Genomic DNA, 21514 nt, shown 5'->3' on the forward strand with positions numbered 1-21514 from the left:
AGGTTTGGGGCCCGAGGTGTGGCCCAATGGGCTGTTGCCACCCGGAAGGGGCAGGTTGGCAAGGCAGAGTATGGCGAGCCGACAGTTTGAGGAAAATCTGGGGCTGATGGACTTTGGTGGACTTCAGCCTGCAAGTGAGTGTTTGGGACATTTTGAACGGGTTTAAGACGCTCATCCTGGACTGGGCCGCCCTCCAGACACTGGGGAGACAGAGGCATGCATACAGACAAGGCCAGTAGTAAACACATTAAAGTACGAATAACGTGAGACAGGGAATGAGGCAGAGGTGACAGGTGGCTCAAGGAGGGACAGGCTCTGTGACAGCTGAGCTGAGAGTGGACACAGGAGCAGGGAAAGCAGTCAAGCCGTGGAAACGTGGAGGCGGCAGCAGGGTAAGGGGTGGGCGGAAGCAGTGCAGACACAGAGGCTCCTGCATCATGGGGACCATTGCAGGGTTAGCCAGGAAACACCCATAGGAGCCCTCAGCTGGTGTGAGGACGAGGGTGTTGAGGACTGGAGGCCAGGTAAGTGCTTGTAAGAGGTGGCTGTGGCCAAGCAGAGCGACAGGGATCGAGGTGCCTTATGAAGGCGGAGGTGACGGGAGACCTGGAGGAAGTGGCGATCAGCTGTGGGTGGGTGGTGGCGCCAACTGAGGGGGAGTCTTGAGGAGGAAATGAGATATACTGAGCGGTCAGTCTCAGACACCAACCCAACTCAGGTGGTCAAGTCACGTGGGCGGTCGTGTATGAGCCTGGAGTGAGGGGCCGCCGGTTAAGGATGTCCCCAGCGTTCGCTGTGTGGGGGCCGGTGGCCACCTCCCCTTTCCTAAGTCCTGAACACGGGTCCTCACTCTGGCCAACAAGATGTGAATGTGCTGGGGACCTGGCAGTCCCTAAAAGCCAGACAAGGCCCTTGCCCCACATTAACACAGCTGTCTGCAGCACCCGGTTCCAGCAGGGGAAGGAGGTGACCCTGAGTCGCAGGGAACGAAAAGGACATGGGCCCCTGGGGACACCTTGTGCCACAGCAGTCTCACTGTTGCTGATGCTGCGGGGCTGCTGGCATTTCCACACAGGGTGGGGCTAGGGACCTGCAAGACACCGTGAGGGAGTGCAGATGGACGAGGGCACGTTTTGGCCAGCCTGCTGGCCCAAAGATGAGACGCACATGGTGACAAGCTGTGGCCTGTCCCCCACCCCCAAAACAGGTCCATATCAGGTGACACACACAAGTGCAGCCTGGCCAAGCCTACCTCAGCCAGTGCACGTTTGTTATTTTAAGCCACTGAGATTTGGGTAGTTATGCAGAAGTAGCAATGAACACATCACCCCATTTCTCCCCAGATTTCCTAGGCCGGTGCTGCATGTAGAAAATACATAATAAATATTTCACTAATCTCACAAGTATTTGTTGAGTGTCTACTGTCACCGACGGTGTGCAAAGAACAAGGGATACAGTGTGATCCAGGCAGGCTTCACTCCTGCTGCCATGGAGCACACGCAGCTAGTGCTAGGAGTTCTACAAACAGCACCCCGATGGCGTCAGCAGAGGAACAGAACCGTAGGCGGTTCGCAACGTGAGCCTAGATAAGGCGCATGCGCATGTGGGAACTCTGCAAGGAACAACAGTGGCATCACACATCAGTGGGAAAATAATGAACTCATTAGTATATGACATGGGAGAAAGAAACTCTCCACGTGACAAAAAGAAAAATTGGGTTCTTACCTGGGACCACACACGCAGACACAAAGCGATCCATTCCAGACGGACTGAGGACGCAGCTGTGCCTAAGGGTTATTGTTATGACTCGAGTAGGGAAGGACTTCATAAACAAGACCGAGGAGCTCGAAACATACATGAGAAGATTGATACATTTTACTAGATGAGAATTAAAAACTGTAAGGTACTCTAAGTAGACACTTGGTAGAGATTGAGAGAAAATATTTGTAACATACATAACAAAGAATTAATCACCAGAACAGATAAGGAATACCCAGTCAACAAGAAAGATAACCTAGTAGAAAAATGAGAAAAGGATATAAACAGGCAATTCATAGAAGAAAATCAGCCCATTAACATCTAATCAGCCCATCTGTCCCCTAAGTGAATAATACACTAAGAGGTCTCATCCGTGTCCATTTACTAGCGTGGGCGTCACCATTACTTAGGGATAAGCCACTTTCTTTGTTTCTGAGGCTCACTTAACAGTCTAAACCCATGTCCTCAACATCAACTCCAAGTGACATTACGGAGACATGAGACACGAGAAACAGAAGATGCTAACAAAGGGACATCTACTTTTGCAGTAAACCTTGGGTGTAACGAGCAGTCTCCTCATGAAAGCTCGAGTTTAGGGCTCGCTCTGAGCACCTTAAAGTGAGAAGCCAACTGGGGGAGTCCTCGTGGACAGCTCACGGGTGTGCCAAGACAGACGCCTCTGTGACCCAGACACGAGCTGGAGGGGACCCGCGCTTCATTCTCACATACGCTGACGGAACAGACAAAAAATTATTTTTAAGAAGAGGTGTTCTTAAAGAAAATTTTAATTTAAAAAAATCGAAAGAAAAATTGAACAGTGCCTAAATCTTTATTTCTCATAACCTACATTTTTTTTTCAAATTAGACAGTTTTACACTGAATGACACAAAGGAAACTTAAATTACCAATAGTTTACACATAAGCTTGATTCCAGTCTTAATGAAAAGAACAGAAAAACGAAAGCCCTCAAGAAAGCTTCCACATCACACCCCATCTCGCGACCTGGCAGCTGGTGGCTCTCCCTCCATCTCCGATTGTCTGCTGCTTTCTGTGTGAACCCACCCACGGCTTGCACCTGCCGTGGCGGCTGCCCTCGTCGGGGCCTATGGGAGGGCTGGATCGGAAACGTCACGACACTGACTCCTAAAAAGCAACTACACTGCTTGAAATTCATGTCTGGAGAAGCAGGCCGGATTCTCAGATTTCCCAGTGGCAAGTATCATCACACAACTGTACAAGTTAAAAGGTCATTTGTGACTGCTGTATCTGATTCTATACCTCGAAATACTGCTGGGGGAAAGGAAAGTTACGTTTTTTTAAATGTACAAACGCCACATACTATTGGCTGCGTGTGACAGAGCTGCCATCTGCGTCACAACTTCCTGTTGTGCCAACTCCCATTCTTTCCTGTGAGTGGAGAATCTCAGAGTAGTATCAGAAAGGTTGTTTTTGGGACATCATACAGCTATTTGGCATATCACCTTTGTTTAATGAAAAAGGGTGCTATAAAAATCCTGTCAGAGCAAGGTGCAACTCTGGATGCCACGGACTGGCTGCGGGAGCTGCGCGGCATGCCCTGCTGTGCACGTGTGCCTCGCCACGCCGACTGGCTGGCCTGCTGTCACAGTGGTCACCATCGTCCTGTCCGTAACTGCAGCGGTGAGCTCCAGCCACCAGCCCGCACGTGCGTAAGGGAAAGGCAGCTTTGTCCTGAGTGACTCGGGGACGACGATGGCTGACAGCATCGGCCCCGCTCCGGCAAGGCCGCAGCGCTAGGTGGCTCCTCGGTCGGAGCTGCCTGTCCAAGTCTCTCCAGTCCTCGCTGGTCTGGGTCTAAGAGGCCAGTTGTTCCCGCGTTCTGCCAGCGATCTCACAACCACAGAGAAATGCATCCCCATCTTCCTCTCACAGGCATCTGCAAGGCGTGAGCACTGTGTGCACGGCTAGGTGTGTGACTGACTCTGGCTGCTCTGAGGCCCCGGCAGGGGGAGCCAGGCCGGGCTGCTTGTGATCCTCAGCAGCAGACCACGCTTCCCTTCTCCTGGAGGTCCCGCCGGCCTCTGCTTTCTCCATCACACTCCACAACCCCTCCACGCCAGCTGGACGAGCACGTGTGCATACTTTCGGGCAGAGCATGACCGTGTGCGAAGGCTTTCATGAGCCCGTCCATTCCCCTCTGCAGCAGCGAAGAGGCAGAATCAGTTCCACACACCAGTTCAAGAGGGGGAAAAAAACCTCAACAAATTAAAATAATACTCAAACCACAACATTTAGTTTATCTACATTCAGCTCAATAGCAACATTTATAATATATCAATAATTTTTATCAGATTTTTCTCTTTAGGGTACCTTTTTAATATGTTCTGATTATTTACAACTGTACAAGCGAAGCACACACTCCCAAGTGCACACATTTAATACAGTATCGACTATCTGCATTTACAGGCCTTTTCGACAGTCAGCAAAGACCGGCTGTGAGAGATCTTCCAGCTGTGCTGCAAACCCGACCGCTGGTCCGCGTCCTCCGCACGCGGCCTCGGCAGAGCCAGCGCCGGCAGACCCGCCTCACCCAGCGACTGCGAGCCACGCACGCCACCCCAGGGACCACCTCCAGGAACTCTACGCTGTCTTATACAAAAGTTAAGGCAAAGTCATTTTCAAGTTTAAATAAAATTCAAGTCTTTAAATATTGGATGGAAATAACTTTTTTAAAAAAATCCTCAGTCTTGTTAAATAACATTTTGCAGAATAAACTGTATGGTTACATTTAGCAGGAAATATTCTTATTTTAATGTCTGCTGCTTAGAATACTTAAAGGAAAAATTTAGGCATTTTAAAAGAAAATAATTTATATGTAACTTTATCAGAAACCACTAGCTTTAGTGCATGCGTGTTCAGAGTGCAGCACTTCCAGAGGGGTCAGGAGGCCCCGTCTCGGAGGTAAAGAGCGGGAATTCTCACCCTCCACCACCACAGGGCACCAAACACTCTCCCAAGATCAAGTAACGTTTGGCCCGTGCTGATGCGGAGGGTCGGGGAGGCGCCCGTGGGAGCCGGCTAACGTGGGGGAGACGCAGGACCTTCCACCAGCTCGTGGGACCAAGACAACACCAGGGCACAATTCTGCGGTGACATGTCAGTGGGCAACAAAGTTCATGTTTCCATTGAGTTCTATTCACAATGTGCTTTGAATTTATCTTACATGACAGCCACTTGGGACTGGACTGAGGAGCTGGTTACTCGCTTGCAGTGCATCAAAACTCCAGGTTTCAGGCTCTTGGGGGCTCTCTGCGGCTTCTGTTTGCCCAGTAGATCAAAAAAGGGGTTGCACTTTTTCTAAAAAGATAGAACCGCTTGCTGGGATTCTGCATGAGGGCACACGCCCGGGCCAGTGTGTGCCTGGTCTGACTTGTCCCTCCTCCAGGCACACCTACAGCACCGCTTCGTGCCCTCAACCGACTGTCCTCAGCCTCACCCATCGGTCTGGACACCCTTAGAGATATGCACTTGCTAACCAGTTATTTTAAAAAAATGAAGTAGCACAGTTCCACTTAATTTAGAAAAACTCACTATTTATAGCTTGCATTCATAGCCACATGGAGGCTTAATAAAAAATATCAATTTGTTAGGATAAATGCATTTTCTATCCTGAAAAAAATCAGACTTATGCATCACCTCCAGTTAAGCACCAACCTAAAATAAGGTTTATATTAATTAAATCCTGAAAAATAGATTTTTTTTCAAGAGGGGGAAAATCTGACTCATAGAAGAAAAATAACTTGCAGGCATTTCGCGGGCCTTGTCTACACTGCAAGCTCCTAACCAGTGGCTCATTCTCGGTACCGAGTAGGACAGTGCTTAGTCATGCGACCTCAGCTCCTCACAGCCCTCCCAGACCTGGGCGCTCACTGAGGGGACCGGGGAGGGGTGCTCTGTTCTCTGTGTGGACGCCGCCCTGCGGCGGGGGGCGAGGGCCGGCGGCCTAGCGGCCTCTTCTGGTCTCTGGGTGGTCCCGGGTTGGATTTGGGGGCGGGGGGCTCTCTCTCAGCGAGCTTCTTTTCTTCCTTCCCACAACTGACAGTGTTTGGCTTCTGTTCTTTTGGGGGTTGCAGCGGGGAGGATGGAGGCTCTCTATTTGTCCTCTGGCAAATCTCCGCGTAGCTGGGTTTCCGCAGTTCCTGGGGAAAGACACAGCTCAGGTTACCTGCAAAACGTGCCGGCTCCGGGGGCAACAGGCCAAAACAGCCTTCTCTTAAGGTAAAGGTAAAAACGTTTTCAGTAGTCAGAAGCATCTTTGCTTTAAAGGGCTCTGCAGATTTCAGCCATGCAGCTTCCCCTGCGGCACCGCCCCCCCCCCCAGGAGACACGCCCTTGTAAGTACGGGAAGGCCAAGAAGGGCCACGGAGGCACACAGCTAGCTGGCTCCCCTCCGGCTCGAAGGGTTCTCCAGCCACGTGGGGGCCCCCGAGGAGGCCCGAGGGAAGGGTGCGGAGAGCGGGGAGGCTGGGAGCCGCCGCCTCCTCTGCCCTGCTCCCTGTGCGCACCACCGCACAGGGCCACACAGCCATCGCTGACTGATGAACCTCAGAACTGCCTTTAAAATGTTTGTGCTCACTTCACACTACAGAGGGCCGGTGGTGTGAGTTCAGGAAAGAGTTAAAACTTGAAAAAAAGTGAATAGGGTTTTCAGGTAAGTGGAAGCAGGAGACTAAGTGACAGAGAGAAATCAGTCAAAACTATTCCACCTCGATAAATGATTTGCTAACTTAAAAATAATTTTAACCTAAAAAATTTTCTTTAAAGACTCAACCTAGTAGGCAGTAGGGGTTTCCCTCCCCAATCCGAACGACAAAAGCTAACCCAAGATCAAACTGAGGACAGTGCACATCAGAATAAAACAGGCCGGACCCACACAGGGCAGGGGCTTCCCACACGGGGAAGAGGTGCCTCCGCGTCCGCACGTCTGTGAGCGACAGACAGTCGGTGCTCAGATGAGCTCCAAGCCTATGGGGCCCAGAGCCTGCGTCTCGTGACTGACTACTCAGCAGGACGTCACTCAACAGACACCGAGACAAGGTGCCGTGGCTGCTTGACAAGGAATACTGCAGGCAGTGGGCTGGAACGCGTGCACGGAGCTGAGGGGCCTGCGCCAGAAGCACAGGGCACGGCGTGAAAGCTGCCCAGGCGGGCTGCACCGGAAAAGCAGGGGCACCAAGCGGGGGCTGCTTCCCCCTCCAGCCACCCATCACCCCGCACCTACCGTGGCGGCACCGTTCACCTGCACCGATTTACTCGCAGTCGAGGCGGAAGGAAGTCTGTCTGCACTCGGGGCTTCCCTCGGCTTCTCTACCACCTTGGGGTCCCTGTGAAAAGGCCGCCCAACACGTGAGTGTCCCACCCCACGGCAATCCCAGGGGGTGGGGAGGAGGCAGCGGGCCGGGCACTTACTCGGGCAGGCAGACAGGGGACGGGGCACGCTCGTGGGCCGCGGACAGTGTGCAGGGGGCTGGCCCCGGGGGCTCTCTGGGGGCTGCTGCGGGCAGAGTGCTCACGCCTGCGTCCGTGCCGAGGCCCTGAAACCAGGGGAATCACAGTTCACAGGCGGGCAGAGAGGCATGCGTCGCATGTGTCATAGTGATCTAACGGGCCAACAAGGGTACCGCCCGATGGAGCCGACGGCTGCCCGCTGTCCTGGGGCATGGAAAGTGCCGTGGCACCGAGTGGCAGTTGGAGCACGAGCCATCGGCGGCAGGAGGAGACAGCACCCAAGCCTGTCCTCCCACAAACCCCCGTCTGGGCCCTCTTCTTGCCTCCCCCATGCTGCCTGCAAGCTTGTCCTCCCAACCGAACAAATGCCAAAACCCTCTCACCCGGCTGACACCCCAATGCCTAGCATAACCTGGGACACAAAGAACAGTTCAAGGAAACCGCCGAAAACACACAACTGCCCTCCACACCGACACAACTCAGCATTTTGAGGTGCGTGGCAGGTGCTGACTGCTGTTCCCCTCAGAATTCACAAACACCCCTGGAAGGGATGTGTTAGTGCCCCGACTTAACAGGGGAGAGCCTGAGCACAGAACGGTCGTTAAATGCCCACCGCCACGAGGCAAAGCCCTGACACCAGATGCGCTTGCTCCAGCCACCGGCCCCATGCACAGTGGCAGCTCATACACACAGTCTTCTTCACAACGCGTAACTCATAAAAGTGGCAGGACAGCCAATAAATAACTGGAAGTGAGACTAAGTACAAAAAGGCGACACCGTCTTAAACTTTTACTTTTCAAAACAGACGAGCGGTGGAGGTGGGCGGAACGTGACCATCTACACCCAGCCCACACGGCGCACCAGAGACATGTGGCCCGAGCACCGTCCCCTGCACAACCTGGCGCTTGAGGTGGAAGGATGTGGGAAGGGAAATGCCTCCGCTTTGTAAAAGCTCAGTTGATTCGGAGTCTGTTGGGCCTGACGCGCCGGAAGGTGAGCAGTCGGGGACCACACCTGGCATCTCCAAGGCCTGCACGGCCACCGAGGCCCTTCCCCGCCAGCTCTGAGTCGCCGCTGTCCCAGACGGAGGCGCCCACCTGGCCATGGAGTCAGGCTCTGGCTTTTTAAAAGTAGCAATTCTTTCTTCAAAAGAAATTTTACACAGAAACTCAAACTGTAAAAAAATAGTACTTGCTTTCTTTGAAGGGACAGAGACCAGCCTGTTCTGCCCACCTCTTGGAGGAGGAAAGTCAGTCTGAAAACTAGAATTCACGATCTCCAAAATGCACTGATTCTCCCACTCATTCCATGAGGCAGGCACTCGTAACTCAGAAAGTACTCTTCGGAACTTCAGAATAATGCACAAGCCACGCCAAATCGAACAAGCGATCGTTATTCTGACCTCGCAGGTTAAAAACGAGCACATTAACTGCACACCGGTGTAAAAAGGCCTCAATGCTAGCTTTATAAACTCCACCATGAACCCTGCCTGGGGACTAGCGGCTGTCACGGTGGCCTTGAGTGTGGAGTCTAGAGCCCGGGTGTGGCCTTCCCCAACTCAGAAGCTAGAGTTCTAACTCTTGACATCGGGTGTGCAAGGGTGAACTTCCACCGGAAGACACAGGACCACTGCTGGCAGCAGCACGAGGCCCTCCGCAGCTCGTCAGCCACAGCGGACCCAGGGACGGAGGGATGGAGGAGCGAGCACTGGGAATCAGCCCCTGAGACTCCGGAGCTGAAGTGAGTTCCTGGGGCTGTCATCACACAGAGGAATGAAAGCAAGCAGCCAGTCTGGCAGCCAACGGAGTCCCCAAGGCACTAACAATACAGAAAAGTCACTTCAGGCTTGTTATTCACAGAGATTACTAAAAAATCATATTACTGCAGATATAATTCACATTCTTCTCTATTATTCTTCTGACTGGTAAAATAAAGGCAGGTCCTACATAGCAACACTAAAAATGCAATCCACGTTTCAGGGTGAGAGAAAGCGTCCACGCTGCACGCCATGGCACAGGCTTCTCCCTCTGACCTTGGCAGACAGGAAACGGAAAGGCCCCAGTCTGGGTTCGGCTCTGACCCAACCACTCAAAGTCTGTGTGGCCTTTGCAGACCCCTTACTCTCTCTGAACCTCTCCCCTCTGAACCTCTTCTGCATGTGAAAAGTCTCACGTGTAAAGAGCTCAGCCTAGCGCCTGGGAGGAAGTCGGTGCTCGGCCAACGTCCGTGACCACTGGACTTGTGACGTATGTCTTACCCTTTCTTTTGATGATCCCAGTAGCAAGCTAGACAGCCTGTTTTCAAACAAGTCCTCAGTCTTCAAGTGGCCTGCCGCCCCAGGCAGCGGAGGGAAGTTGGACAGCCCCAATTCGAAGCTCGGGGACGGAGGCTTTGGTGGCGTTGGAGACTGAGTCTGACTCCTCTGAAAGAGAACAACACAGCAAGGTCGTACGAGTGTAGACGGCACCGCGCTGAGAAACACTACAAAAGATCAAGGCAATAACCCATTCTCTAATCTTCTGATTTCTGCATGTATCTGAAGAAAACGAACAATCCAACCATACCAACACTTTGTCCCCTGCTCCAAGGTCACTCATCAGGCAGTTTTCACTACTGAGAGCAGCACTGTAAAGCTGAGCACTCAGGACTGTGCTGGGCACCATCACATGCCATGAGAGGGCTAGCTTGTTTGCGACCACCAAGACCCCCTGGTTCCTGGCCAGTCGGCCGACAGAATGTGCGGGACATAGGTGCGCAGCTGGAGTAGCAAGTGACAGCTACGGACAAGGGAGATGCTGTGGAACTGGACCCTCCATCGACAATCCGAGCGGCCCAACTCTAGACATTAATCTATTCCTCTCAAGCTTCGTGTTATTAGTCATAAAGTTTGTAACCTCAGTCAGAAAGGAGATTGGAAGAGAAAATCCACAAAGTCCACTCCACTCTTTGAACTCTCTACAACCTCTACCAGAAAATTTACAAAGATTTCCATTTAAAAAGCAATTTAACAAAAAAGGAGGGGACTTCGGTTATCTGAAAACTAATTTCTAGAAACACTTTACATTTTTAAATCACTATGTAAAGACGTGACCTTAGAAGCTGTCACATTCCCCAACATCAAGAAAGTAAACTCGGGGAATAGCTGAGTGTAAACTGTGAGCCCGAGATCTCAGGAGAAAGGCAGCGCTGTAACTTTGTTGGAAAGCTATAATCAGCCTGCTTTAATAAGCCGGAAGTCACTTTGCAGGGGTCCCGTTCCTTGGCTGAAGGCGACAAGGAGCAGAACGAGAAATAGGTTTGCATTTGGGTGGAACACAGGCATTTGTGTTAAGTCCAGGAAACAGGTTTCCCTCCCTCCATGTCTTCCTGCACACGGCTAACTGGACCAGAATGCTCTCCGCCACTTGGTGCAGCAACGGACCGTATCAGCGCCCAACAAAGCGCAGCAGGACTACGCACAGGGGACATCGCCTCTCGCACCAGCACGAGTTTCGGCAGAGGCAGCGGTGCTCTCCGCACAGCGGGCACAACGACTGAAGGAAAAACACTGATGAACTCCCTGTCTGGGAGGGATTGTTCCTGCCTCTCGACCCGATGAGTCCACTTACTGGAAACTACACTGTGCGGTGACCCACAGAGAAAGGGCTCATGCAGACACCTGGTCAGCTACAGCATGTGCAGAGTATGTTCTCGGCGGTACCGACTGCGCAGCAAATGCACCTGCATGCACTGTGTTGTGACAGGGAATTAGCCAGCACCTTCTCCCTCTCAGAAAAGCAAAAATTTCAGGAATCCCTTAATGCCATCTCATGTTTGCTCAATGTCAATTCGATTTAAATGTCTTCTAAATTGACACAAATCTGATGTACTCACTGTAAACTTCTCCTCCCGTTTCTTCCGGTAACCGAAGGAATTTTTCCTAGAGAGGAAAGCCAGAGAGTGTTAACTTTTTCCCACGTGCAACATTTTTCATTGAGCACATGTAAGATTAGAGCACACACATTCAATCTTTATGACCTTATAACTTTTCAGAGATGACTTTTGATTCTAAAATCCCAACTTAAAAAGTATAAGCAAAACAAAAACAAAATTTTATAGTAAAGGACCAAAACTGATGTACAGATAGGTAAATAAAAATAGGAAAAAGAAAAACACATTTATTGAAAGAATTCTCCTAGGGGCTATTTAAAATTTTTGTTTTGCTATTGATACGTGAACATCCATTCAGCTGGAATGACACGATGTGTAAAATCTGACCTTGAACTACGCAGGTGAACTGTCAGAGAACAGCAATGAAATGTACCAGGTGCATCGTTCAAAGCACGAAGACCCCGGCAGATGGTTGGCTCTTGCCGCCTCCCCGCCGCCCGGCCCTTGGACTGTCCAAGTCATCGGCCCGGGCGCTTCGCCACTGAACACACGTGCATTTCCAAACCTCGCGCTCCATCTCTGCCCAGCTGCTGGCTGCAGGCATGGCATCTAGACAGCTGTGGCTCAGAGCTGGGCCACGTACTGCAGTGCAGAAACGCTGTGGCCATGGCAGGGCCTGAGGGTACTGAGACACTTCTGCCACCCTGGATGGGCTACCTGGCCTAACCATTCACATTATTACGCCAATTTATAACTTCATTTCCATTTACTCGTCCCTTTGTCATTCCACCTGAACGGGAAGACTCCCTCGGGAAAGAAATTTAGAGACAATCTTGACAAATTATTTTATAGAAAACCTATGAGCACTCTTGCCCAAGATGGTCTAACTAATCAAAATGAGGAGCTTTGCGCCCTTGGCTAACGCCAAGGATGTGCATGGAACCTCTGGCCTGTCCATCCAGGAGAAGCAGAGTGCTAACCACACGGATTCCAGAGCAAGGTCAGGTGCTCTACTATACAGTCAACTCCAGAGTCAGCTCTAGTGGATATTGCACGCCTGACTGTGGAGAGCAGTGACCATGGACCTGAGCTGCCCATCACAAGTGGGACGCTAAGCCACGGAGATGGGCTCAGACCTGAGTGCCCGCCACCAGCATTAGTTGCATGTCTGAGCCATGGCCCCGCAGCCCAGTGCAGCGCCTCCGTGCTCCTGATCTACACCTAGGGCTTTGTGGGGAGAGTCGAACCTAGACTAGTGACGGCCGCATGGTGTGCCGGCTGCCTCGCATCGCTCCTCTATCGGGAGCACCCCAAAAGCCAGTGTGTGAGGGGATCCTCCCAGAGGAGAACTTCAGGCAACACGTGTGCTGTGCGCTGTGTCTGGACGCGGAAGTGGCTGAAGTACAGGTCTCCCCTGGTTCTCGAGCAGGAGTGCGAAGCACTTGGCTGGACAGAGACCCACAAAAGCAGGCTCAAACTCTGGTGACAGCAGACCTAGGGAGGGGGCTTGTGGAAGAGATAGTGTACAGGCATCTGTGTTGAAGCCAACCACTTTAGAAGAGACTCCTGACCGCTGGGTGAAAAAAGGTGGTGTCCAGACTCCTCCCCGTTACCCCGGTGTCACTTGAGCAACACGGTGACACTTGTGCGCTTGAGGCCCCAGTGCCAGCCCCGCCCCATCCTGCAGGAGGCTGCACTTCTGCCTGCCTCCGGCCCGCCCGCACCACTCGGCGGACCTGAGCAGATGCTGCCTTCAGCCCCTGGTGCCCACACAACATGTCCACAGCAGCAGCAGGGGCATGGGCCCCACCTGGGGAGCAGACAGGCTGAGGGAAGACTCAGCGGTGAGGCTGTGGGTCGGCAGCACCCTCGAGGATGGCCCTCACTCTGAGACGCAGCACGTGCTTTGCACGTGAGGAGGCTCAGGCCACAGCAGCACGCGTGCCCAGGCACCACGGGGCACATCCAATACCCCCCAGCACGATTTCTGCTCCCGGGCCCACAACTGCCAACTCCGGTGGTTTGGCTGTCTTGGTTGTCAGAGCAGGATGCTTTCAGCAGGTGACATAACTGAGACAGCTGTCCGCCCAGCTGGGCCCCCTCCTGCCACTGAACCTGGCTAGGTGACTGCTCTTGTGCACTGCTGCTCCAGCGGGGTCGGAGAGCCACGTGTGGTCCAAGGGAGGTCCCAGGGTGCCTCGGATTGCTCCTCACACCCAATGGACAAGGTTAATGGGAAACAAAACTGAAGCTAGAAAAGGGGGTGCTGGTGGGGCACAGCTGCTGAGACTCAGGTCCCTCAGGGTTGCCCTCCAGTTGAAGACTGGAGCAGGAGAAGCAGGGCGGAGCCGGCTGTCAACACGACCAGGGCCTCCTGCCAGCCTCAGGTATGTGCCGCTCAACTGCGCCCCACTCGACTGTGCCCCGCCAGTGTCATGCTAGTGATCACAGCCCTCAGGGCACAGACTATTTTGGTAGAGTCCCCACTGGGTGGAAGCATGAACTCGCCACTACTGTTGTCCGGAAGTCCAGGCGCCGTGGGGGGTGATGGGTGTGTGGCCAGAGGTGGGCAGCGCTGGCCGACCACGTGCTCCTCAGCTTCACATGACCCTTCACCCTCCCATGGGACGCTGAGCAGGTGTCCCTCAGGCCCTGTCTTTCCAACGCCAGGACACTTCTCATGGAGCTCCTCCCAAACAGAAATGCTGGAGGAAGCTGGAGGTGTGAGGGGCTGGAGACCGGGGAACCTATCTTCCTGATGGCACCTTTTCTGCCCTTCCTGAGGGTCCACAGGCCCTACTCCAAACCTCTCGGTCTGACAACCCCAAACTCCTAACGTCCCCCCGGTGCCGCAGGCGGCAGCTGTTTCCTGAAGTCACTGCCCTGCATTTCCTCAGTGTCTGCCTTTGCCCCTCAGCCTCCAATACCTGCCGAGCCGACTGAATGACATCCGACACACCCGTGCTCCAGCAGTGCGCCATGCTGCCCCGGCCACGGACGCTGCCCTGCGACCCCTCCAAGGCCTGGCCGTGCGCTTAGCCACTCCAAAGACGGCGGACGGCCTCTGGGTCCCGCACGCCCCAACCTGCCCTGGAAGCACACATGTGCCAGGGAAACAGAGGGACCCACGGTCCTGGGACCTGTCAGTCAGACACCGTGCTGTACACTCTGAGCAGGACACTTGGACATGTGTTCATCAAAGTTTGCAAAGCAGTTTTTTTTAAAAAAGCTTCAGCAGGTTGAGCTAGCTGTCAGAGAGAGGTCTCCTTCGAACCAGCCACTGAAAGAAGGAGCTGGGGAGAGCCGACTGCGGTCCGGCACCCCCAGGCAGGCGAGCCGTGACTGAACGTACCCCCGATTCCCCTCCACCTAGCCAATCTCACCTCCCTAGCGAGCTGTAAGTGGCGGAAAGCAAGACAGCAAGCGGCGGCTAGCTGCATCAAAGGAAAAGGGCGAAGGCAGTGGCCACGGGCCCTGCGGGACCGAAACCCAGGGGTGGGGCCTCCCTCCGTGTGACCCACAGGCACCACTCCGTCTTACAAATAGATTCACCACTGAGGAATCGAAGCTCCCATCGGCCTGGCTGCACAGCTCAGCATCTGTCTACCGTATGACCCTGCTGGCTGACGGAGCAGGGAGAGAACGAGCCGGCCCTCTGCGCAGCAGGAGCAAGAAGAGACCGAAGGCTCACACGTCGTGGGCTCTGGTATCCGTTCAGCTCAAAATGCTCCGCAGATGACGACTGTGACCTAACACGGCTCCATTCCACCTAGAGTTCTCATTCCATAACTTTTTATTACAACGAAGATGAGACCAGTTCGGTCTCTGTGAGTAATCATATAAGACCTTTCACGGTTGCAGCCTTCAATTTGATTTTCGAAACACATTACGTATTTGAAAATGATTATAAAACATATCTAAATAGAATTCGGGAGTATTAAGCATTTACAAGTACATTCAACAAAAGTTCCAAGTAACTCACCGGCCTCTACCTAAGCCAGGAGAGGGCTCGAGGCTGCTCAGTTCTGCCCGCCCGGGCCCAGCATCTCTCTTGGCAAAGGCTGGAGGGTTCTGTGCACGGGTCCTGGGTTGGCCTGTCTGCCTGGCTTGCGGGCTCCGCACTCCGTTAATCAACCGATCCGCAGTGAAGTTAAATATCGAAGGACTGTCTAGCAGCCCAGGTCCTCTCTCTGCACTGGGAATGGCATGGCGCAGGTGGGATTTACTGGGGTTCCTGCTAATAAAAGGTTATGAAATGACCACAGCATTACGAACCCAACGTGCTAACACAGCAACGTCTAAGCTAAAATGTGCTTTGCTATCTTTTTAGAAAAAAACACAAAAAACGGTAAGAACGGCTAACACATGGAACGTCTGTCGGTGCAGACAGTGCAAGTGTAGCAGTGAAGAGTCAGCGGGCAGAGCTGCAGGCCGCCCGGGAGCCCGTGTGAAGGGAGCCCGCCTTCTGCAGGCGAAGCAGCACACGCTGCCGCGCGACTGCGCCCCCCGCGGTCTCCCCTCTGGTTACTGTCACCACTGGCGGTCGTCACAGCTCTGTCTGTACTCAGGAAACAGGACTCACACACACGGCAAGGACCGTGGTCTAACACACTTTGCTTTGCTTTTAAGAGATATGAAGTGACAGCGACCCTTATGACAAAAGGTGGAAAAGCAGCATTTTAGTCACTTGTGGGACTTGCCTGCTTCTCGGAGGGTACTGTCTGAGTGAAGTCAGCGGAGATGTTGCAGGTTTGAAAGTTGGAGACGTAAACCCATTTATAAATCCAGTATTTGGAAATGGAGTTACCTAGAATCATTAAAAACAGACAAGTCAACAAGCCATACCCAGACTCCGAGCCGGTTACCGCTGCCTCTTGCGGTAACCCGGTCGTTTCTCGACGTTTCACACGTAACACATTCACGGCTGGGAAAAGCACTGGGTAAGACTGTTGCTTACAGCTAAGAGTCGGGCTTTAAGACGCTCTGGTGGTCCGTCTCAGGCGACCCTGATGGCAAGCCCACAAGGCAGACAGGGACACACATGAGAACGACCAGGAGAGGGGAGCGCCTGCTCAGACCACACACACTCGTCTCGGGCTCCAATGCTCAACCCCAGGGACCACAAACCACCTCCAGACAGGCAAGACGTCCTCAGAACGCTGCAGGAGACAGACGCACTTAAAACTTAGTTAATGCCCAACGTTTTGATCAGAAACCCCCCAGTCTGAAGGAGTCAGAATATGAGAAATACGTCGCTCGTACCAGAACGAGACTCTGATGACTGTCTATCACGGTAAGACCAATCGAGATGAATCATTTCACATATGTACTTTACATATACAACTCTAGGATTTGAATAATTTTGCTCGAGTTTAAAAATAAATTCGTTGCTAACAATAACTTAAAGTCCTGAGAATTAAAAGGCACCACCTCTTCACTTCTGCTCAAAATGATGCAGTGTGTTTTACAGCAAGCAAAAGGGCCTCATGCTCTAGACCAGGAACCGACCAAATGGTCAGACAACTGGCCCATGGTCCCACAGGACCCCACTCTGGAAGAGATAGGTGTGATTAGAGACTCCGAAAAGCAACTTAGTCCAAGAGCCAACCAGCATGAGCATGGCAGGCAGCCTCCTCTGCAGACAGCAGTCACAAGAGTTGACTGACTCTTTCCCTGTACGGTTCTCCCACATTAACTATGCGGCCATCAGTACGCTTTTACGGAATGCCACGAACACTCCAGAAAGGCAGCACGGTCTCTACCCACTAGGATTCACTCGAGAGACAGCCACAACTCTGCCCGTGAGCGCGCCTCTGCCCCGTCCTTTCACGAACAGCTCAGGACTGCTGAGGGCTCGGCCGCATGCCGCCCTTTCCTGGGTGTCTCTCCTCGCCCGCTGTGCTCACGACCGTGAGCCGCAGGTGCACGTCCGCACACCGGAGGACACAGTTAAGACACTGTTCAGACAGAGCTTGACCACCTTGTCTGCCCAGGGCCCGCCTCAGCGATGCTCTGGCTGGAAGCGCGCATGCCACGACCACGCCTGGGGCCCGCGTGCACTCATGCAGCTTCCGTCCCTTCCAGCTCTGCTGCTCACACTCCACTCAGACGGTGACAGGATGTCCGACACACCCCGCCGCTGAAGTCACAGCATTCTGTCTGGGTTCCTTTCTTGCGACATCACCCACTTGATGCACCTGTTATTTCCAGACTGCTCTTTCACGGACACATATCTTCAGCTTCTCGTGTGTAACACGCACCTACCACCCAGCTGTGTCAATGCACCTCTCTTCAGCTACCGAGAGCCTCGGGTGACTCTCCACACAGCTGCGGGGCCATCCCAACGTTCCATGACGCGGTCTGCAGCCATGTCCATGACCCAGCACGGGTCCAGCTAACCCGCCGGCAGCCAGTGCCGCCTCTGGCCAGCAGCCCACCCCATCCTGCCTGGGGGAGCCCCAGGACCACTTCGTTTCCTGCCCCAGATCAGCCGCGTCTCACGTACACTTCTCCAAGCTCCTGCCTGGGGCCCACCCAATCTTTCTAATATCTGCACCAGCAGAGCTGGAGAAAAACGACTGAACCTGTTATAAATCTATGAATTCCAACCACAGGCCTTAACGCCAGCCAAAACCGGCAACAAATGCATCACGCCTACCAACTCGAGGGCTGACGTGAGAAACGAAGCTCATGAGACAGTCTGTCTTTACTTGTCCTCAACCATTTAAGACACGGTTCCCCTCACAGGCCCCCCTCACCCCTCTGTGCACACAGCTCCCTGCCACCCCACACCTAGCGTCGCCCAGGAAGGGAGATGCGAGGCAGGAGGGCAGACGGACTGGGCAGAAACTTGAGATTAAAGTGTTTGAAGGTTTTTTAATATACATGGTTCCACGTTTATCTCCCAATTAAATGCAAAGCCCACCACAGAACCAGGAGGTCTGTTTTTCTACAGCAAACTGCAGACATCTGTGTCGCCTATCCGACAAAAAGCTTGATCCTTCGAAGCACCTAACGTTGTCACGACACGACTCTGTGCTTAAGCGGTAAGACAAGACGGGACTCACCAAGGGTGGATCGAGATAGCCGTGTGTTGCCGACCATGTCTGGGGCGCGACCAGGCTGTAGAGAGGGAAGTGCTGCTGGGGGCTGTAGACTGGGGGCAAGTAAAAGGACGCCGTGTAGCGGTGCTGCGTGTAGACGCTCATGTCCAGGGGCCTGAAGCCGTTCTTTGGCAAAAATGTGTTTATAGCTATTGCCTTTGCTTTTATCCGTGCCTGTGTGAAAACATGTAATACGTGTCTATTAAAATATTTTAGGTTACTGATTTACAAACAAGTATAACCGAAGGTCTTGCTTACCTTAATTGGTTTTCCTTGAAAAGTCTTGACTTCTTCTCGCAGATATTTGTAAGCCTGAGGGAAAAATCATCCAAAATACCACGGCGTTAACCTTATAACTAAGATGACTGTATACTTAAAATACAGTGGACAAGACGTAGCACCGTGATTCTTAATCTTCGGGCCACAAATTCCTCCAAAAAACCTGCTAAGAGCTATGGAACCTCTACCCAAAATTCCCACAGAGAACATTTGTGTTCGTTCTGTGGGTGCTGACAGACACACCACAGCCTCCCTGGGGACCACAGGCTAAGATTCCTGACCTAGGAGGTCCTAGTAACGACCCCGACTTGAAAGTGGGATTCCAGTTCAGGAAAGTAAGAGACTAGGATCACAGCCCTTATTCCTCTCCGACCCCGCGCCACAGCACTGCAGGCCCTGACCCCGTGACCTGCTCCTGCCACCCATCCACTTCGCCAATTAAAGCCCATCTTTCAGAGTCCCGTTTCTCTCTCTCGACACCCTGCATTCGACCCGCTTAACAGTGAACACAGCGGGCTTCCCTCAGGCGTGTTCCTGTTTGCCTGTGTCTCCTCCCAGGGCCTCTCTCTGGAGCTCTTTTGAGCACCTGGTAACACGTGTGATGCCGAGGGAAAGGTAAGAACAGGTTTAAATTTCTCCAAACACTTTCCAAAAAGTAAAACCTCTCTCTGCCCAGATGCAAAAACAGAATTAATTTTCCCGGGCTGCTCGTCTTACATGCCCTTAGAAAACAGCACCACGTGCTTCCCATATTACTGCAGAGCTGTCCACACAAACACACCTATTTAAATTTGTGCAACCCGAGGGATCTGCACTTTACATTCAAACTTAATCCCACGATGCAATCATCTCAACGCTCAAATTTAGTCCCACTATGTACTAATTGTCAAGTACTGGTAACCTCTGTACTTCCTGGGGAGGGAGAAGCTTACCTGTTGTGCATCTGCTTCTGTTTCAAATGTAATAAACCAATTATCGTTATAGGCAAATTCACAGTTTATAAATTTTGGTAAATTATCTCCTTTAAATAGTGCTTCTACTTCCTACAGGAAAAGGAAAGGTTAGAAATTAATTCTTAACCATGCCATCTTTTGTCCTCACCAAATAAAAATGATGCATGCACTTCAGGACGGATCCTTAGACAGAGTCCAACATACTGATATCTAGTAAATCTCTCCTTCAAAACGGCTGGGGGGTTCAGTGTGGCTTCCATAACTGGGTCCCACTGCCACAGGAAAATAAGTCCACAGCGTAACTGACAGCTTTCTCTACTCCCGAGATACCGTCAAGCTAAATTACTGTGAAAATATCATTTTACTTTACCAGTAGGCTAGGGGTGAGGGAGCAATTTAAAAAATTTATAAATTCACTGGACTTTTGCTTCTAGCCAAGGTGAACCAGATTTCTCCTTCCCCATGAAACAATTAAAAATAGAAGACAAAATACACAGGATCACAGTTTTCAGACAGTGAACCGCAGGCCGTGCAGCACAAGTGAACTTGAGAACGCTGCGGGGACCGGAAGGCGAGCCCAGCCCCCCACTCCAGGGCCCGCAGTGTCTCCCCAGTGCTCATCGGAATGGCAGTGTGCCTTCCCACCAGCCGGGGTTCAAAATGCTCCCAAAGCACGGGACAGCAGGCAGAGCACACAGCACCAGTGCCCCAGGTGGCACAGGAACTGGCTCTAGGAAAAGGGGGCTCTGCTCCCACCTGACCAACACCCCAAAGGGCCACACTGATTCCAAGTCAGTCTCTGGGCCCTCAGAACACAGCTCGAGAAAATCCATAGAAAAAACACAAAACATTCAACACCCAATCAAGTCCCAAATGCTTGGCATCCCTTCAAAGTTCACCAGATAGTAAAAAAATATAAAAACTTGACTTATAATGAGAAAGATCAATCAATCAAATTAGACCCAGAAATGATATAGATGGTGGAATCAGAAGGCAAGGACATTAAAGTAGTTACTGGATATATTATCCCCTACGTTCAAAAAGATAAAGACCGAGCATATTAAATAAAGGCAGGGAAGATCATAATAAAAAGAAAGATCCAAATTGAACTTCTGGAGATGAAAAATACAATGTCTGAAACAAGAAGTATGCTAGTTACAGACTTTCAGAAGAAGGGAGAAGAGAAAAATAAAAAATAAACTTTGAAGAAGTACTGCCTCAGTTAACTTCAAGCACAAGATACTTGAAAGCAAATTTCTAGTTTTAAAATAAATAACTCATAGGAAAGTGATATACAACATAGGGAATGTAGTTACTAATATTGTAATAAATTTGAACAGTGTCAAAAGGTTACCAGAATTATAATCACTTTGTAAGGTATATAGATGTCAAATCACTATGTTGTATACCTGAAACTAACATAACATTGAATGTCAGCTGTACTTTCATTTTAAAGTACAACAGCGGGGAACCGCCTCCAGAGGGCAGGGTCAGGCCTGCGGGGTGAGCGGGCTGAGACCCTATGCTGCCAGGAATGGGCGCTTTCCCGGCCCCAGCCCAGAGGGTTGACTGCTGTGACGGGCCCATGTCACTGGCTCTCACTCATTCTCTTTCCAGCACTGCAGTGTTTGGCACAATGATGGTTCTCACAGCAGGGACACACATGGGCTCGTCTGGAGAGCAGAGAGAACTTAGGTTTTAGTTTATTGGGTATAAAGCTCAACTCTCTCCCCACCGGAGGGAGGGTCATAAGTGACGCCAAGAGATACCGCATTCTGAGTTGGACACGGCGATTCTACGAGATTCTGCGGTTATATTTCTTGGAGATGAGCCTACTCTACGTGTGGTGAAAATGCTGTGTGTGTTCACAGGCAGTTGTTTAAATAAAGGAGCAGACTGTGACGAAAAAAGAAAAAAGAAACGAGAGTTACATCAAGGTGCAGTGAAGTGAAATATCCTAAAACCAATGATAAAAACTCAAAGCAGCAAGAGACGGAGAAGACTCATGACGTACAGAGGAATGAAGATAAAAACGGCAGGTTGATCCTCAGAAACAGGGCATGC

The 21514-nt window shown here is 51.8% G+C and overlaps 1 protein-coding gene across 3 annotated transcripts in view; it reads right to left on the reverse strand.

Moving 5' to 3' along the window:
• Positions 1-2568: 2568 nt before the first annotated feature.
• The window catches only part of LARP4B (La ribonucleoprotein 4B), a 57600-nt gene continuing 38654 nt past the window's right edge, over positions 2569-21514 (reverse strand). For 2 of the 3 annotated variants that reach the window (XM_039870965.1, XM_039870963.1), the window contains exons 9-18: positions 19430-19540; positions 18477-18530; positions 18183-18392; positions 15816-15922; positions 15098-15352; positions 11119-11164; positions 9503-9667; positions 7207-7331; positions 7019-7121; positions 2569-5936 (exon numbers count right to left, since the gene is read on the reverse strand). In XM_039870965.1, the coding sequence (XP_039726899.1) occupies positions 5664-5936; positions 7019-7121; positions 7207-7331; positions 9503-9667; positions 11119-11164; positions 15098-15352; positions 15816-15922; positions 18183-18392; positions 18477-18530; positions 19430-19540 (1449 nt within the window). In that variant the 3' untranslated portion in view covers positions 2569-5663. The remainder of the gene's footprint in view (positions 5937-7018; positions 7122-7206; positions 7332-9502; positions 9668-11118; positions 11165-15097; positions 15353-15815; positions 15923-18182; positions 18393-18476; positions 18531-19429; positions 19541-21514) is intronic. The other variant, XM_039870964.1, reaches the window with a different exon arrangement.

The sequence above is a fragment of the Pteropus medius genome, unplaced genomic scaffold (assembly GCF_902729225.1).
Source record: "Pteropus medius unplaced genomic scaffold, Ma_sr-lr_union100, whole genome shotgun sequence".
Lineage (NCBI taxonomy): Eukaryota > Metazoa > Chordata > Mammalia > Chiroptera > Pteropodidae > Pteropus > Pteropus medius.